Source organism: Dermochelys coriacea, chromosome 7 (genome assembly GCF_009764565.3).
Source record: "Dermochelys coriacea isolate rDerCor1 chromosome 7, rDerCor1.pri.v4, whole genome shotgun sequence".
NCBI classification, from domain to species: domain Eukaryota; kingdom Metazoa; phylum Chordata; order Testudines; family Dermochelyidae; genus Dermochelys; species Dermochelys coriacea.
Window position 1 is genome coordinate 77026077 of NC_050074.1, and position 17762 is coordinate 77043838.

General features: G+C 39.8%; 1 protein-coding gene across 43 annotated transcripts in view; it reads right to left on the reverse strand.

Annotated features, from left to right (window-relative positions):
• Positions 1-17762, reverse strand: part of ANK3 (ankyrin 3) — a 540818-nt gene that overhangs the window by 132270 nt on the left and 390786 nt on the right. For all 43 annotated transcript variants that reach the window (XM_043519064.1, XM_043519067.1, XM_043519066.1 and 40 more), the window contains 7 exons: positions 16693-16890; positions 14372-14470; positions 9397-9495; positions 7734-7832; positions 5787-5984; positions 4613-4711; positions 3752-3850 (listed from right to left, as the gene is read on the reverse strand). In XM_043519064.1, coding sequence (XP_043374999.1) covers positions 3752-3850; positions 4613-4711; positions 5787-5984; positions 7734-7832; positions 9397-9495; positions 14372-14470; positions 16693-16890 — 891 coding nt within the window. The remainder of the gene's footprint in view (positions 1-3751; positions 3851-4612; positions 4712-5786; positions 5985-7733; positions 7833-9396; positions 9496-14371; positions 14471-16692; positions 16891-17762) is intronic.

Genomic DNA, 17762 nt, shown 5'->3' on the forward strand with positions numbered 1-17762 from the left:
ATGGAACATTTTAGCTCAAATGTTTAGTTTAGCAAAGTTATAAGCAACTGAAAACAGGGGATTACATTGGGACTATAGGCAACTATATAATAGGTGGTGCCACCAACCTCACCTATAATATAGAGGTATTATGTGCGCACATGTATTTAAAGTCCACTCACTCACATTTCTAGCTAAACTTGTTTCAGGTATATTTGATCAGTCATTGCAGACAGGGTTGATGGTAGAACACAAGTTTTCAGCACTGTTCTAACCAGTTTTAGCTTTTCTGGCTGTTGTAAAAACTGTATTAAACACTGGTTTAGCTGAGACCTTGTTTAAACTGAATGTAAACCAGGTTCTTGAACTTGGTTCCTAGCCATAGGACCAAAAACTACTGTCTGTAAAAAAAAAAATATTTTTCTGACTTTAGTGAGCTAGCGCCACTGAGCAAGGAGGGAGTGGAAAGCCAATTACTATTGCCTGAAGGCAACTAGCCTTCAGATCAAATATTGGCTGGGTAAAGTTCACAATCCTTCTGACCAAAGAGAAAGAACTTTCTCTCCAACCCCATCAAGGACATCCAGCTCAGTCTGATGCCAAAAATAAAAGTGAACTTTCTGAGTCTAGCTATGGATCCAAGCACAAAAGTGCGTGCATATTCCTAGCCATTGGCTACATGCCTCCTACAGCCAAGCTTCTGACACAGAGGCAATACATAAATCAAAGGAAGTACAGAGTTAATAAATTCTATTTTCATTTGAAAAATAGTTCACATTCTTAAAAAGAGTAAAAAGGACTTTCAGACAAGAGAATCATATAGAACAGCTGAAAATACATCTGGTATGTGCCTAATAGCTTCCCAAATAAGTCCAGCCTCTAACATGTGAAGGAAAACCAGTGCATTTTGTACATCTTGCAAAAAGGCAGAGATTACTTTTTTGCAAATGCATCTTCATATGTTCATAACTGTATTTTACTCGGTGAAACTGAAAGTTGTAGGTTGCCAAGATTATGCAAATAGAGAGCTGAACATCCAAGTAAAAATTCAGCTCACTCTCAATCTGCATTATATCCTCACGATAAGGACCCAATTTTATCACAATAAATAGACTTGCAGGAGAGGGAGATGTTTGGGGGGAAGTGTTTGATTATTCTGACTGTAACAGGAAAAAACAAGGGACAAGTGTAAGGACAGACAGACAGAGATGGCAACTGAAAACTACAGAAGAGAATTAAGGAGAAGGATTGCAAAATGAATAGTGAACTCAAATTAACTGCTGCTACCAAAGACCCAGAATGAACACTGTAAAAAGAAGTAGGCGTACAGCAAAATACAGCAATGTCAGAAGTAACTGTCCATCCCAGTTTTTAGTTGCACCAGGGGTCTGGGACTACAACTAATCAGTGAATTCACTCTTTCATAGATCACTTTTTGAAGTGAATATTGTAATGCCAGTCTGATGGGACAGTCAAAAGGTCAATATTAAAGGGGTACAGCAGGGCTAAAACAATTGTTGAAGAAGCTGATTGTGGTGCTAATGATGATCTATATGACATTAAATATTTATTTTTCAGACTGAATTTATAAAAGGAATGGGAGTTCATCTGCCCCATGATCACATCATCTTTTAGTTGACTGCACAGCACATCGCCTAAGGCCATAAGCATGCTATTGTTAATTTCAGTTAGTATTCATGCTCAACTCAGTGTATTGCTGTGGTTCACTTGCTGTAAAATACTAACAAATGTTGTGTTTTAAGAAGTCTTACAGCTAGCACCAAAAACCACAAGTGGCAGCTGCTAACCCATTTGGTTACAGATGTGTGATTGAGGTGACCTAATATGAGACTCTAGTTATCTTTATATTGTAATTTTATCATTTTGGTTTGGATTTCAGAAGCTCCAGGCATTTGGTGAAGCCACAGTTCGTGACCATGTGGGAGAGCCATGCTCTATGACAGTTTTGTTTCTTTCAGCAAAAACTAGGTCAGTAACTTCTAGTCACCTTCAGAAGGACGTTTCTTTCACTGCTGTATTTAAAATCACTGTGCTGGGATGGAAAAAGATCAGAGATCACCCCAGTTCGCTTCCTGGGGCATTGTGTTGGTACATCCCTATAGGAGTTATTGATTTTTGGCTTTACCATTGTTTCTCTGTTTATTTAACTTTACTTCCATCATGCACTTCACATTATGTGACTGAACAAGGTGTCTTGCCCCTTAAGGGACAGACGGCCAGCCAACCCTGGTTACTCCAGAGGAACACCTGAGCAGGGACCAGCTGATTTCCCTATAGAGGAGAGTAGGAAGCCGTAGAGAGGACAGTGTGTTTGTGTGTGTGCTCATGCTCAGACAGATCAGGATGGAGTACAAAGGCTGCTGGGAGCAAGCAGGCTCCAGCAGAGAAATCTGGGACTTGCTTTATGTTGTTGTTTTCTTTCTGGTTTGTGTTTCTTGGAAAATAAATAGAATCCTGGCTGAAGGGCCTGCAAAACTGTTCTCTTGTGTGCATTACTGAAGAAGCCCCTTAAAGGTGAAACTGAGGCAGGGGGCTGCTTGTAGGGCCACCTTGAGACTATGAGGGGGCATGTGAGAGGCGCCACCTGATGTCAATGAAATATGATGTATAAGAGACTACATTTCCCTCTGTGATCTGTCTCCTCTTTAGATATGCAGAAAGATTTTGTGTGTCAAGTCTGCATTTGGTCCCACTGCAGAGGAAGACAATCAAGAGGTGTAGTTTGTACATATATGATTTTGGCCTCTGCACACAATCTTCATCTTCAATATTTGTTGTTTGGGATGCTGTTTAGGACTATGCCATCACCATAGTATCCAAACATGCTTCAGGCCTGTTTTATTTTACTGATGTTGACACATTGGTTATAAATGGCAGATGTAGAAAACTGCATTACCCTGGGCTTTCTGAGTCCAAGTGATGCTGTGGGACATTCAGAAGAGCCCATCATGGATTCAGGCACATTGGACTTCCCACACCCCTTTTTAAGTTTTATATTCAGACACCAATATTTTTAGGCTCATTCATGCAGATATTGCTCTCTCTATATCACCCCCATCCTCCCCTACCCCCGGTGCTCCCCACCAACCTGAATTCTTGTGCTGTGTTTTGCTTTGTCCTGTCTACATTAAATTGCAATCTGTTCAGGGCTATATTTTTCTATTTCTAAATTCTGTAATGAGATCCATTTGCTGTGCTACAGAAACGCTTATGAAGAATACTAATGCTCAAACTGACAAATCCCACCCTAATCTTCTTTTCCTAAAAGGATGCTGTGACAAAGTGCAGGGCTATTACCTGGTGTCTGCTGAACAGGGAATTAACCCCAGATCATTTCCCCTCACCTACCTTAGCACAGATGCTAAGGAGAAGGGATATAAAGGTGGTTGTGTGTGAGACAGTGTTGGAGAGAATGCCTAGTGGGTGGCAGGATGGGCTCCATACTCAGTGGTCATGGGACCTGATTAAAACCCAAGCTGGGTGGGGTTGGGGGTTCTACTTTGCTAACTAATTCTACTTCCTTGTTATAAACCCTATCCTTTGGGGGAAAGAACTTGTTGGTTGCCACTCTTTCCCCCTCCACTGAGCCATTCTACCAGCCTACAGATCCTTATGTAGATGAAAGACATAAATGAACAGAGTCAAGAGGGTGCACTGTAACTGGAAGCCATAATGAATAATGCTGAGATAATGGGAAAAAACAATATCAAAAGCATGTCTGCTGTTCCCTTACATTGACCAACATTTGTACCTTTGCAGATGCGTGAGGTGAAGCTCCCTGGTCCAAGAGCAGAAGTGCCACTTTCTGATTATCGTAGTGTGCAGCTACGTGGAGTGGAGTTAAACCACTCTAAAAACACATGCAGAACAAACAAGCATTGTTATAACTACCATCAGTGAAAACACAGGAGTGCAGAGAATTAGATTAAACTAGATACGGTGAGAACACAGTGATATTATTCATTTCTGTCTCCAAACTCTCCATTAACTTTTGAGACAACCCACATTAGAACAGACAAAAGTTGTTCCTTGTCTGTGAACCCTGCTCACACACTTATTTAGGGTGAGATTGTGACTTTGCCCAGGGTCAGAGGGATGGGGAAGAACATATCTGACTGCCCCAGGAGCAGACCAGGAAAGGAATTGGGACTTTGAATCATAGCTCCTGTCCTAGTTTCCCTTTGTCCAATGATGTAAGTAAACCACTATTGATCCATTCTATTTTACTGTCCATGCTGGCTCAGCACTGTCACATTGTGAAGCCTTGGCTCTTCCCGTTCCCTGCTCACCAGTGTGGGGGATGAGAGAGCAGAGTCCTGTCCCCCTGATCTCTTCCCTGTGATCTGGCTGAGCAGGGGAGTCAGGAAGCGCTTTGCACTTTCTTATTTGCCTGGGTGGACACATGAAAGAAATGACAGTATTGCCCTTAATGATGTTAAAATTCATTTCTCATGGAATTGCTGACCTTTCTGGGATATAGCTACACGATCATGAACAGAAGATTTCAATTAAACCCAAAATTGTGATAGTGGATATTAGCAAGTGCTTGTGTGATCATAAATAGCTGCTATGGTATTATGGTACATGGGTATATAGGCCTTTTCTGTCCTACCTTTCCAGCAGCATCTGGAGATGCATTCTTCTGAAGTAGAAGGTTGGCTACTTCAATTTTTCCATATTTTGCAGCTACATGCAGAGGAGTAAACCCTTTCTGTAAGAGAAAAAGGCTACATGACGACTTTGGACATTCCTCTCCCAGAGGTGTCTGGCAGTTCCAGTAACACAGGTGGCTCTGGCCTACCACGTTACTCCTTTCCTTCTCTTACATAGCTGTGAACTATAGTAGGTGCAGCTATTCTGTCTCATGTTTGTTTCCAGATGCCTTCATGGGCCTGGAGGTACTTCTTTGCAGGGAAAAGCCCAGACACCCATTGAAGCAGCTGGAAACAAGGAGCAGCAACCAACTATGTAATCAGAGTAGCTTTCCGTTGATCACCAGCAAGTGCTCCATGCATCACCAGAGGCCCTGGACATGGTTTTGGAACCATTCATATCTACACCACTTGGTGAAAATTTCAGCTGTGCACTCCTTTCACTATGAAATCAATATACACCCAAATGGAATCATGACCATAGGTTGCCTGGAAAAGGGCAGACATTTTGTCGTTTGAAAGAGTAGAAATGTTTTTGTCTTATGTAAACAACCTAGAAATTACTATTCCATCTCTGGAGTTCATGTTGCACTTCTGCCAGCCAATGTTCATCATACACGATAGGCATTGGTAGACAAATGTGCTGAGTTTAGTCTTTAAACATTAGACAAGTCTATCAAAGCAGATTATAGATATCCATGAGAACAACTGATCCGTGACACTAAAAAAATCAATGTTTTTATCATTAGGAAAAAGAAAAGGAGTACTTGTGGCACCTTAGAGACTAACAAATTTATTAGAGCATAAGCTTTCGTGAGCTACAGCTCACTTCATCGGATGCATTTGTAGCTCACGAAAGCTTATGGTCTAATAAATTTGTTAGTCTCTAAGGTGCCACAAGTACTCCTTTTCTTTTTGCGAATACAGACTAACACGGCTGCTACTCTGAAATTTATCATTAGGTTGTGTTATAAATCAAGCATAGAAGTGAAAACATGTTATCCTCCTAGATAATAGAATGTAGTTAATTCCTGTGTCACTTGGTATGCACATGTGACTCCTGCACCTAATTCACTGGCAACTATTACAAAACCTTTTAAAGCATTTGAGTAATCACTTCTAAAACTCCCTTACCTTTGTAATTATAGATAAAGATGCACCCTGATCTAGAAGAACTGAGGCTACATCTTCATGTCCCTCTCGAGCAGCAAGATGTAGTGGTGTATACCCAGAAGTAGTGGATGCATTCGGAGATGCTCCTTGCTGTAACAACTGCTGCACTATATCAGCTTTTCCCAGTCGGGCAGAAATGTGTAGTGGCGTTTGGTCATCCTAAATATAAAGATGACAGGAATACAGGACAGTCTGCATAAGAACATTATTTGCTGAGATGTTGTTGTTATGTAATTGTAAATGACTATTAATTCTATCAAGGCTAAAACTCTTAATGCTGTTTTTCCTCTCTGTCATATGATTGAGGGATGCCTGAAGGTGTTTTGTTACAGAAAATGCCCCCACACACAATGTGATCAAGAACAGAAAATAAGGTATTCAAGTTTCTCAATCTGTCCCTGCATTGCATCATTTTACCATGAAATTATATTGCAGGCCATATTGCAGTAAGGGCCTCATCAAAGCTACGTGGGTTTAGATCTGTCCTTTGACCCGATCTAGAGAGTTATTTAGGCACTTAGTGGGGTTTTTGAAAGCATCTAGGCACCTAACACCCATTGAAATCAATGAGTTTTTGGCTCCTAGATGCTTTTGAAAACCCCACTATGCACCTAAATACCTTTACAAATCTAGTCCTGTTCTATGACCTCCTGCAATATCTAATCACACAGAAGGCGTTTGGGATGGAGTGAGAATCCTTGGTACTTATTTCCTCATTTTATGTATTAAAACACATCTTTTATGTTTATTTAGAAGTGAGCAATTACTTTCATAGTCTCTGTCCCAATAATGGGGAATTCCAGAGAAACTGGTAAAAAGTTTCAAATCTGTTTAAAAAAATGTAAGGGTGCCCATTATACTTGGTTATGTTCAATTTTTTTTTAAACAGAATAATACAAAAATTATGTGGCACTGAAATCCATGTTCTTTTATAGAGATCTGAAATTACTCATTTCAGAACAGCAATGTCACTGTACTAAGACCTAGGTGGTTGCTCTGAAAAGAGCCTCACAGATTATTTTCAGCGAAGACAAATAGAGAGATTGAGTCACCTGAGTCTAGTCGGTGACCTTATACTATGGGCCTACCAGATAATTTCACCTTCTTTCATTAGTAATTTCTGTAAATTATGTATTGACATTTTCCTACACTTCCACATTGCACAATCTTGGTTCCAAGCAATCTCAGTTGTCTTCAACAAACCATCATAATATTTCACACCATCTCCCCTTCTTCCTCCCCACAAAGAGACTAAGAACAACCCACATTTACCTAATTCTCCATTCTTAGACAGCACCTTATTCCAATTGAGACATCCTACTTCAATCACCCACTCCTTAATACCTGATCTATTATGGAGAAATTCCTACAGACAAATTGTTATTGCTTTGAAATCACTGAATTTTTTGCTTGACTGTGACATGGCAGTCCAACCCTCACTGCTTTCCACTCTGCAAGGCTACTACATCTGACTTTTAGGTGTTCCAGAGATGCCAGCTCTGTATGGAGTTCTTTGTGAAGCACTCTTTCAAAGTATACTTATTTTTTGAATGTATACAAAGCAAAGCTTTGTGAGATGACAGCAGAAGCCTATGGCACAGGGATGATGGTTTTGCACGTAATAAAAACAATTTCCCCCCATCCAGTAAAACTGAGGGGGAAAATGACCATTGGTACTAGCTTGACACCATCTGCCTTATCTGTACATTTGTGGTGCACTCACCATAGTATCTGAGCACCAAAGAAACAAAAAGATCATTACCAAAATATAAAGAACACCACATGGGTTCACTTCCTTGCTCCCTCCACAGAGGCTGGGAAGAAAATGTTTCACTTTAATTTGCAAAACTTCCTGGCTTTGCTAAATTTACCCTTTGTTTATTTATTATACGTGGAATATCACCTTACCTTAGCTTTGGCTTCTACCTGAGCTCCATTTTGTACTAGGTATCGAACAACTTCTGCTTGGCCAGCTCTGGCAGCCATATGTAGTGCTGTTTCTCCTCTCTAACATGTAGTGGTGAAAGCAAAACATAGTCAAAGATTCAGGAAAAAAAACAACAAAAAACGTTTAATCAGTAAAAAAAAACCCTCATGACCCAATTTAAAATAATCACCACATGATTTTTTTTATTATTATTTTTTTTAAGGAGTAGTTTGTGAGCAGGATGGGGAAGCAAATCAATATTTGACCTCTAGAGCAGTATCTTGGAAAGTAATTTATTCCAGCATCGGTCTGCTAATAGGATAGTACATTAGTGTTCTCTTGTTGAAAAGAAAACAAAGCTCTTGCTCACTTGTAGTCTATTTACAATGTTAAAATGATGTCAAATTAAATGACCACTCAGTTGGTCAAACATTTAGAATGACTGCAAATTTTATGTATGCAGATGTGCTGATTTTCCTCTACATCCCTGCTGTTATGCCCTATGACCCAAATGTCTATTGTGATCTGACAAGCACTCAGTTGAGTGAACACAAAAAATCATTACTAAGTACATAAATCCAAGGCTTAAAAAAAGATGCATATCCAAGGAAATCAGAATGATTTCAAGAGGGAAATTGTTTTCTTGATTTTTGTACTTCACTGGAGCTTTTAATTCAAATGCTGCCTAAGTTACAGATGGTGCTGCATGTGTGCATAATTTAATATTGTTTACAGAACAAACTATCTATTCAGTGCTCTCTTCTGACAGTGTCCATCTCTCTGTTTTGAAGAGAGACTTTCATGCCAAATTGTAAAAGAAGGATTCAAATTTACATCTTTCTTTTTCCTAAAGCAATGAGTGTAGTTTGTCCAGTACACACCTAAACACCACTTCCCTGGGACCCTCAGGGCACACAGCGCTCCTTTAGTAAAAGTGCACTTGAATGGCTGTATGGACACATGCAATATATCCTGACAATCTGCTGCAATCTGTTGACAAAAACAGAACTTGCCTTAAATGGTAAGGCCTCTAGTGTTCTGGAGGAGCAGCGCTCAAGCAGTTAAGTGCACTTCTCAAAAATTAGATGTGCTAAGTTAAGATATAGGAGTGAGTTCTCATTTTTTAGGTTAACAAATAGGTAGATTAATATAATCAGTTCAGGATAAAACTAAGGCTGTCTACATTAAGGGCACTACAGCTACAATGCCAGAGCTATGCTGCTGTAGTGCCAGAGTATAGACGCTTCCTACCTCAACGGAAGGGGTTTGTCAGTCAACGTAGGTAATCCATCTCCCCAAACTGTGGAAGCTAGGGTGATGGAAGAATTCTTCTGTTCCCCTACCTCCATCTACACCAGGGGTTAGGACAGCTTACCTACGGCTCTCAGCAGAGATAACTAGGTCAATCTAAATTTTAAGTGCAGATCAGGCCTAAAGCAAAACTTTCTCCGGGTCCTGTAAACCTTGAGTGATCCTTGACTCTCACAACTCCCACTGACTTCTGCAGGAGCTATCAGTGCTGATCACCTCTCAAGAGGTGGTCAACACCTTTCAGTATTGTACCCTTAAATAAATACCAATATCAGAGAGTCTACTTCATTGAAAATGTGTTTCCATGCTACTGAGAAGAAAGCCATTGCTCACCACATTAGTGGTATTGGGTGATGCTCCGTGATGCATCAGCTGTGACACAATATTTACATGTCCCATGAAGGCAGCAACATGGATTGGAGTTAGGCCCGACTGAAAACAAACAAAGAAACAAGCAAAATTAACTCGCTAATTTTACATTTTCTTCTTTGAACAAAGCATGGGGACAAAAAATCAATATACCCAAGTGCTTGCTGTTTTCAAATGACTGAACAAGCCCTTGATCTTGGAAAGACTTACACAAATATTTAGCTTTAAGCACATGTAGAATTGGGCTTTATATGTATTTATGATTGAGGGGTATAAATAATAAACATTGTAGTTAGTTCAGCAATACATGATTTCACTAAAATCTACAGATTAATGAGGAAGGTGAAATTTTGCTTTCACTTTAAATTTTGTTTTTATGATAAATTTAACATTTTTTAAAGGAAATAAAGAAATTTTCATTACAAACCAATACTGGACTGGAAAAAAAATGGATACAATTGTTTCTGGTATGAAGATGTAACTTGCTGAAACACAGGATTAATGCAGGTGGATTTACGGTCCTTCCTCCCTACCACCTCCAATTTTTTTCTGAGTAAATGAAAATGCCTGTTGATCATATTGGTCAACGTTACCCATCTACTTCCATGAGAGGAGGAGAGTTCAAACCACTGCAGAGTACGGAACAGTGCTAGCTCTGCAGAACATTTCCTTTCTCCTTGAAACCACACAGACTTCCAGCACTAGAACCCAGTGGGCTGCCCTCCACAGTATTTGGGGGGGGGGATAGACAGGGGATCAGCCACTCACCTGGGCACACTCCCCTGCTGACCCCAAGGATTTCCCATCAGAAATCCAATCAATAGTTAATAGTTCTCCAAGCAGCATTAGAACCTCAGAGTCCCTTTCACAGCTGCTGCTGCACAGCTGTGGTGGAAATCAGCAAGTATCTGTATGTTTTCTAAAGGAACTGTGCTGCAAGGGGAAGGGTATCATTTATAAAGAGGTACCAGATCTCTCTGGATCTCAGAAGATCTCTTGATTTTGGTGAATAACTCCCCCTCCCCATTTCATCAGAACTGTGAATAGGAAACTGCAAGTTTGTCTCCTAATCTGTTACTAGCTCTAACTCAGCAGTTCTCAACCCAGGGCCCGCAGGCCACATGTTGCCCAATTAGCACACAGCTGTGGCCCAGCTCAGCTGTGTGCGAAAGGCCACGGGCTCCAGGCTGCCCTACCGTGGGCTACCGCCGGCCCCATGCAGCAGGGCTTGGGGTCCGGGCAGCCGGGGGGGTTGGGGTCCTGGGTGCCCCCTGAACAGCGGGGCCTCAGGTCAGGGTCCCTGCCGCATGCCCAGCACTCTGCTCCTGGCTCCACTCTGTGGAGGGGTCTCTCGGAGTAGGGCACTGAGCATAGGGATTTGGGGGGGGTTAGGTGGGGGGCATAGTGGTTCTCAACCTGCAGCCCAGCTAACATTTTGTGGACCCCATATGTGGCCCACAATGGTAAATAGGTTGAGAACCACTGCTCTAACTAGCTGTATTATTTACTATCCACCTTCTTTTATAACACTTTACAGGAAATAATTTTTAAAGGTTTTTTTTTTAAAATCAGAAAAATAAATCTATCAGATTTCATCACAAAAATTAACCCATGTGCAAAAAAGGCAAGGTGGGGAGGAGGGGAACAATATGGAGGATCTACACAAAGGTATGGAATCTGCAAAAAATAACCATATTAATAAACAGTTCTACAATAATGATGATATAAGAGAAGTCACATTTGGGACCAACTTTTTCTGTCCTCTTACTCTTGACAAAAGGACAGAACCTGTTGGTTTCAGATTTCTCTAGGGAAGAACACTGTGCAGCTGTCTGGCCAATGTACTGATAGCCATGTAGATTAAATCACCTTTGTTTATAACTGCAAATGTAGCGGCTCCAAAATATCCTCTTTTGCTGCTTCCCCATCACAGGTCACCATGATATACTAATGACTCTTGACAGAAGTAGAAGGGAAGACAGAGCACGAGTGGTGAAAGTCCCATGCCAAACCTGACCAAGTGCAGTATAATGTGTTTTTAAAATCCATGTTGTGGTTGTGCAGAACATGAAGGAAGTATTCTTCCACCATAACACCTGCAATTCTATTGGAAGAACTATTTCTGGGTTGTGGATAACCTTGTTAATCTGGGCTGTCTTTACCAGATAATGGAGTTGAGTATTTTATGCTGTATTTTCTAGTCCTTTGTAGATAAGATCACCTAGATTCAGACCAATTACTACAGCTGAGCTACATTTTTGGCCAAAAGATTCTTAGTTGGGTCAACCCAAACATTGTGTGAATTCATGTCAATTTCAGAAAATTGTTTTGAAATAAAAAAAAGAAATATTTTTGGAAGTTTCAAAATGAACTGTTTCAACATTATTGAAAATTAAACATTTCCATTTTTCAGGCCACATTCACAAGGGTATTTAGGTGCCATTCACAAAAAACCCAGGAGGAGAAGGAGGCAGCAAATGCCTCCCCTTCTTATATCCAATAGCCCCGATATTAGGACACTCACCTGGGAGGTGAGAGATCCAGTTCCAATCCTCACTCTGAAGCAGGGACTTGAACCGGGTGTCCTACCACCAGGCTCCAGGATATTTTGGGGCAGATTTCTCTCAGTCTTCCCTTTCGGAGCTGTTCCATTTTATATAAATAATTAAATAGTCATTGAAGCAGGATCAGAATCCAGGTGTTTCTCCTCCAAGTTGAGTGCACTAACACCAGGCTACAGAGTCATTCTTTCTTTCTCTCTCACCCAACAATTATTCAAGTATTTTATACAAAGTGGAATAGCTTCGCAGTCTGAGAGAGACCCACGCTAGAATGCGCCACAGGCTGGCTGTTAGAGCACTCACCTGGGAAGGTGGATACCTGGGTTCAAGCCCCTGTTTTAGAGAGGGAATTGGAACATGAGTCTTCCACATCTCAAGGGAGTACCGTAACCACTGTGCTGTTGAGTATAAATAGGGCACCACCACTTCCTCCTTGTGGTGGTTGTTGGGTTTTTTGTTGTCGTTTGGATGTTTTTTAGTTCATAGCCCTTCATTTCTTTTGCTTTTATTAAAAAGGTGAAAAAATCCCCCAAATAAAATGTTTTTTTTTACTCAAAATGAAACTTTTACTATCTTTTTTACTATGTCTAAAAAAAAATAAAATTGGTTAGTAGTTTGCCCTGAACCAAATTTCCCTCCCTATTTTTCTGAACTGCCAGTGAAATGGAAAATCAGTTAATCACACAGATCTACGAACTGCCTATTTTCACGGTTAGAAAGCCACAAGTGAGGAGAACAAACACAGTGTCTCTTTTGCTTAAGTTTCAGTCTGTGCTTCTCATTCATGTACTGATGGGGATTCGAGCTATGACCTGAAAGTCAGATTCATGTCCCCTTTGGCAAGTACAAACCAGTGAGGGCCATTGCTTAAAGCTTCCCTAAGGAAGACCAATATGTCTGCTTCCTTTAAAGAAGCACTACTTAGAACCTTATTCAAGAAAGTATATCCTCATGCAGAAAAGTGCTCCATTTATCTCTCTGTCATTTAGGTAAAGTAATGGTTGATATTCCATTGAATAATTTAAAAAATAGAAACAAATTCATACTTCAAAGCTCTGAGAGGTAAACTGTTCCCAGGTGTAGCTTGTTTAATTTCCTCAATGGAGCAGCTAATCCTTTTTCTAACTTGACTCCTTGCACAGTTATCTCACCTTCATACAAGTGACCGTTATTCTTAACTTGACAGAGCTCTGCACACAAATAGGACCAAATTTCCAATGTGGCTTCATTCGGCCTCAAAATTTTTGCCAGCAATTGTGTGTGCACAGTCATATGCAGCCCTAAGTAATAACAGACTGATGTCTATTTGAGTTGTAATCACGAATTACTGTGGATGAATTTCATCTCTATGCAGAGCTAGCACAAGGCCTACGAACCGCATAACTAGGGCCCTACCAAATTCATGAAAAACACGTCACGGACCATGAAATCTGGTCTCCTCCCATGAAATCTGGTCTTTTATGTATTTTTACCCTATACTATACAGATTTCACGGTGGAGACCAACATTTCTTATATTGGGGATCCTGACCCAAAAGGGAGTTGCAGGGGAGCCACAAGGTTATTTTAGGGGGATCATGGTATTTCCACCCTTACTTCTGCGCTGCCTTCAGAGCTGGATGGCCGGAGAGTGGCACTGCTGACTGAGTGCGCAGCTCTGCAGGCAGCAGTGCAGAACTAAGGGTGACAATACCATACCATGCCATCCTTACTTCTGTACTGCTGCTGGCAGTGGCTCTGCTTTCAGAGCTGGGCTCCTGGCCAGCAGCCACTATTCTCCAGCTGCCCAGCTCTGAAGGCAGCACCGCCACCAGCAGCAGCACAGAAGTAAGAGTAGCAGTACCACAATCCCCCCTACAATAATCTTGTGACACCCCCTCTCCCCAGCTTCTTTGCGTAAGGATCCCTACAATTACAACACTGTGAAATTTCAGATTTAAATAGCTGAAATAATGAAATTTACGATTTTTAAAATCCTGAGACCATGAAATTGATCAAAATGGACCGTGAATTTGGTAGGGCCCTACACATTACCCTTCAAAATAAGGTTTGTGTTGACCCTCTGCAGAAGGGTGAATTTCACCCCTTGTGTACAAAACTGCATGCAGAAATATGGAGATCCTTTCTAAAAATCTGCCCCATTTCTTCTGATGAGATATCATCTTTGTATTTTAAAATAAATTCATTATGTAGGTATTCTGATCCGATAGTGCAACTGTATATTTCTATTTGCATTTGTTAATCTGTTCCTCTCTAGCTGAAAATCATTTTTTACTTTTAATAGTGTATATTCGTTAATCAATGCACATGTATCATTGAATTGAACAGTGCTGCATTGGCATTAGAAACCAAGTCATACATGCAAACAATGCTTCTTACCTCAGTTACAGCTTGGATAGATGCACCATGTTTCAGGAGAAGTTCCATAACCTTAATTCTGTTCTTCTTGCAAGCAATGTGAAGAGGTGTGAAACCATTCTGTTAATGAGAAAGGAAATACTTTCATACACTACCTATGCCATTACTAAAGTTTGTTTTACTTAATTATTTTTGTCACTATTTTTTTTCACTATTTTTGTGTCAATTAACTTAATTTTAATAAGATCACTTTCTCATATGAAATATATTACTAACACAATATATTCTAAAGAAAAATATTTCTACAAACTGTATAGTGGACATTTAAAACTACACCTTATTTGTGATGAAATGGTAAAAACAGAAAAGAAACCAAGAGAAACAAGAAAACAAGCTATCCAGAATATCCAAGACTGGCAAAGTGCTGCTTACAATAGTATCTTCAATATTGATACATACATATCAAAAGAGCTTCCACAGAGAAGTTTTAAAAACAGCTTACTGAATTGGGCCTCAGATCTGATGAAAATTAACTATATTAGCTACAGTAGTATAGAATGCCATATGCTTTCATAGACACACAAGGTGGGTGAGGTCACATCTTTTACTGGACTAACTTCTGTTGGTGAGAGAGATAAGCTTTCAAGCTACACAGAGCTCTTGTCTCTCTCACCAACAGAAGTTGGTCCAATAAAAGATACTACCTCAAGCACTTTGTCTCTCTAATACTCTGGGACCAACATGGCTGCAATAATACTAGGTACAACACATGCCTTGATTGATCGCATTCAGTCAGTGCAAGTGTATGTTCCACTTAAGTTTTAACAGAGCTTCCATTTATCTGGGCCCATTAATATAGGATAATGACCAGGAGAAAATAGTACTAAAGAACTGGAATATGGGCAAAATGAAGCATAATTGGGACAAAACTGGACACCAGGAATATCTGAATGTAAGGGGGCTCTTTGGGTGGCATAGAACTACCGAAACAGCTCTGTGTTGCCCCCTGTCTTTTGAGGTCCCCAGCATAGAAGGCACATCATGAAAGTATCAGCAGAAGAAGCAACTTGATCAGAGTCCACTGAATTCTGGTTATTTTTATTAGTATAATGGTCCTTAGGAAGTTGCTATAAGACAAGACAACTTAGAACAGCTCTGAGGTTGCTCTGAGGCCCAGAATATAGGAGGTTCAATTGAAAATCATTTTTACTCCCTCCCCAATTCTTGTGTCTTAGCTGGAATAGAGAATCTGACCCTATGCGTGAATGAATTGGGGAATAAGGAGATTTATGGCTATCTGATCCAGACCAGTGATTGGCTGACATCCAGCAACCCTGCCCAAGATATTCTGACATATTTAATGAGACTTCAGCAATTTCAGAATGCAGCCAAAATAAATATTACAGGACTAGAAGCCAAGCAGCATTCTGCACTTACCAGAGGGATAGACACAGCACAATAGCCTTCCCCCAAAGACAATGAAGATAAGAGGAGGGGTATATATGGAAGAGGGTGGCTGAGAGAGCAAGGAGTCTTGTAAATCAGGCCAATTGTAAAAAAGGAATCAAACCGACCCTGATTTTATAGAGGTTCGTAGTTCTGTACAGAATTCATGTAGTACTTATGAAATCAACTGCCTAACAGTATTGACCTGAGCCCAGTACAGCACCAATGTACAGTACAATTACTGTAAGAATTCAAATTTGTTTAGGATGATTATTAAAGGTATATTTATACAGACATATTCCTTTACAAAGTGAGCTATGAGAACACCTTAAAACAATATATACACACATTTGGAAACAGTTTATTTGTATAAAAAGGCAGTTTGTTTTTTTAATGTAGAAAAGTGAGTATAAAGATGAAACTCCTTAAGAATACCGTGGATATTTGTTACATTACTTATTCTTGTTTTGCAAATTTCAGAACTTTGTGTACTCAAATATCCTCTTTATTTTAAATGTCACTTATTCATTTCCTCTTTGCAAATGTTTAGAAAATCAGAATTTCTCTCATGCTGACAGCTGCAGCAGTAAAGATTGCAGTCACTCATTCGACTCAGAATTAGAGAATCACAATAAATATCAAAATGCAAAAGGGCTCTGTTACACTAGAAATTACGTAAATCACTATTAACTATCCATACACAGACTGCACAAGAAAAAATGTTAATATCAAATTAGAGCTACAGTAACATTTCTTGAACTCTACAACTACAACATTAGCCTCACTGAATGTCAGACCCTGTAAACTTTCAACCAACAGAAAATAACTCTCAAATATTAGGCACTACAACTTTAGAAAACTGTTTAACTGTGACTAGTAATCCACTGCATACTCACCAGTGCTTTGGCATTAGGATTAGCTTTCTCGTCCAAGAGAACCTTGGCAACTTTGAAGTGGCCACAGTGGGCGGCAACATGCAGTGCAGTCAGATAGTCATTAGTGACGTCATCAACAGGCACGTTGTGTTGAATCAGAAGCTGAACACAGTTTAAATGATCTCCTTGTGTTGCCATGTGCAATGGAGACAAACCATTCTGTAAATAAAAAGAAACAAATTGAAATGGACAGACATATACACTTGTATGTTTGTCACTGAAAAGTTTCTTTGCAACAGAGCTTTACAAGCTCCTTTGTTATGAGAAATCCCACACTGTATTATATAGAAACTAAGGTCACTGGGTCAACTTCTGAGGTCTCTAATCAGGCAAAATTCCCATGGAACTTTGAGTTTGCCTGAGTAAAGACTAAGATCAGGTGTACACTACAAAATGTTTGCCAACATAGCTATACCAGCGAACATCTATCAGCAACTCCTTCTAGAGTAGATGCAGCTTATACAGGTTCCCTCAGTGAAATACGCTGTATTGGCCAAAGCATTTTTAAGGCAGTATATAACTGTACCTACACTCGGCTTTTAACAATATAGAAATGTCATAAACCACCATCCCTAATGGTCATTACTAAAACTTCAAAAGTTTCTAGTGCAGACCTGCCCTAAATAAAAACTCAGGATTTGGCTGAGTGAAAAGCACTGAAAAGCCATGTTTTCTATGGAGAAATCTATTGGACATTCATCTTTATGAACAACAGTTGTGATGAAAATATGTTTTATACTGCTCAGAAAACTGAAGCAACAGTGTATTTTTACATATACACATGCAAACCACACAAAGAAATAACTCAGACAGAATTCTGAATTACTGATTTCATTTCATGGTGTTAGGATTAAAACAAGAAAAAATAGACAGGAACAAAATAGACATTTTTGGATGAATGCATATCGGCACCTGGAGCAGATAATGTACCTAAAATTACCTTCTTCACTTTGATTTATTTAATGATTTAGATTTATCAATCCAAAGTCAAAAATCGTTGGTAAAGTTTTAATCAATATTAAATTATATTT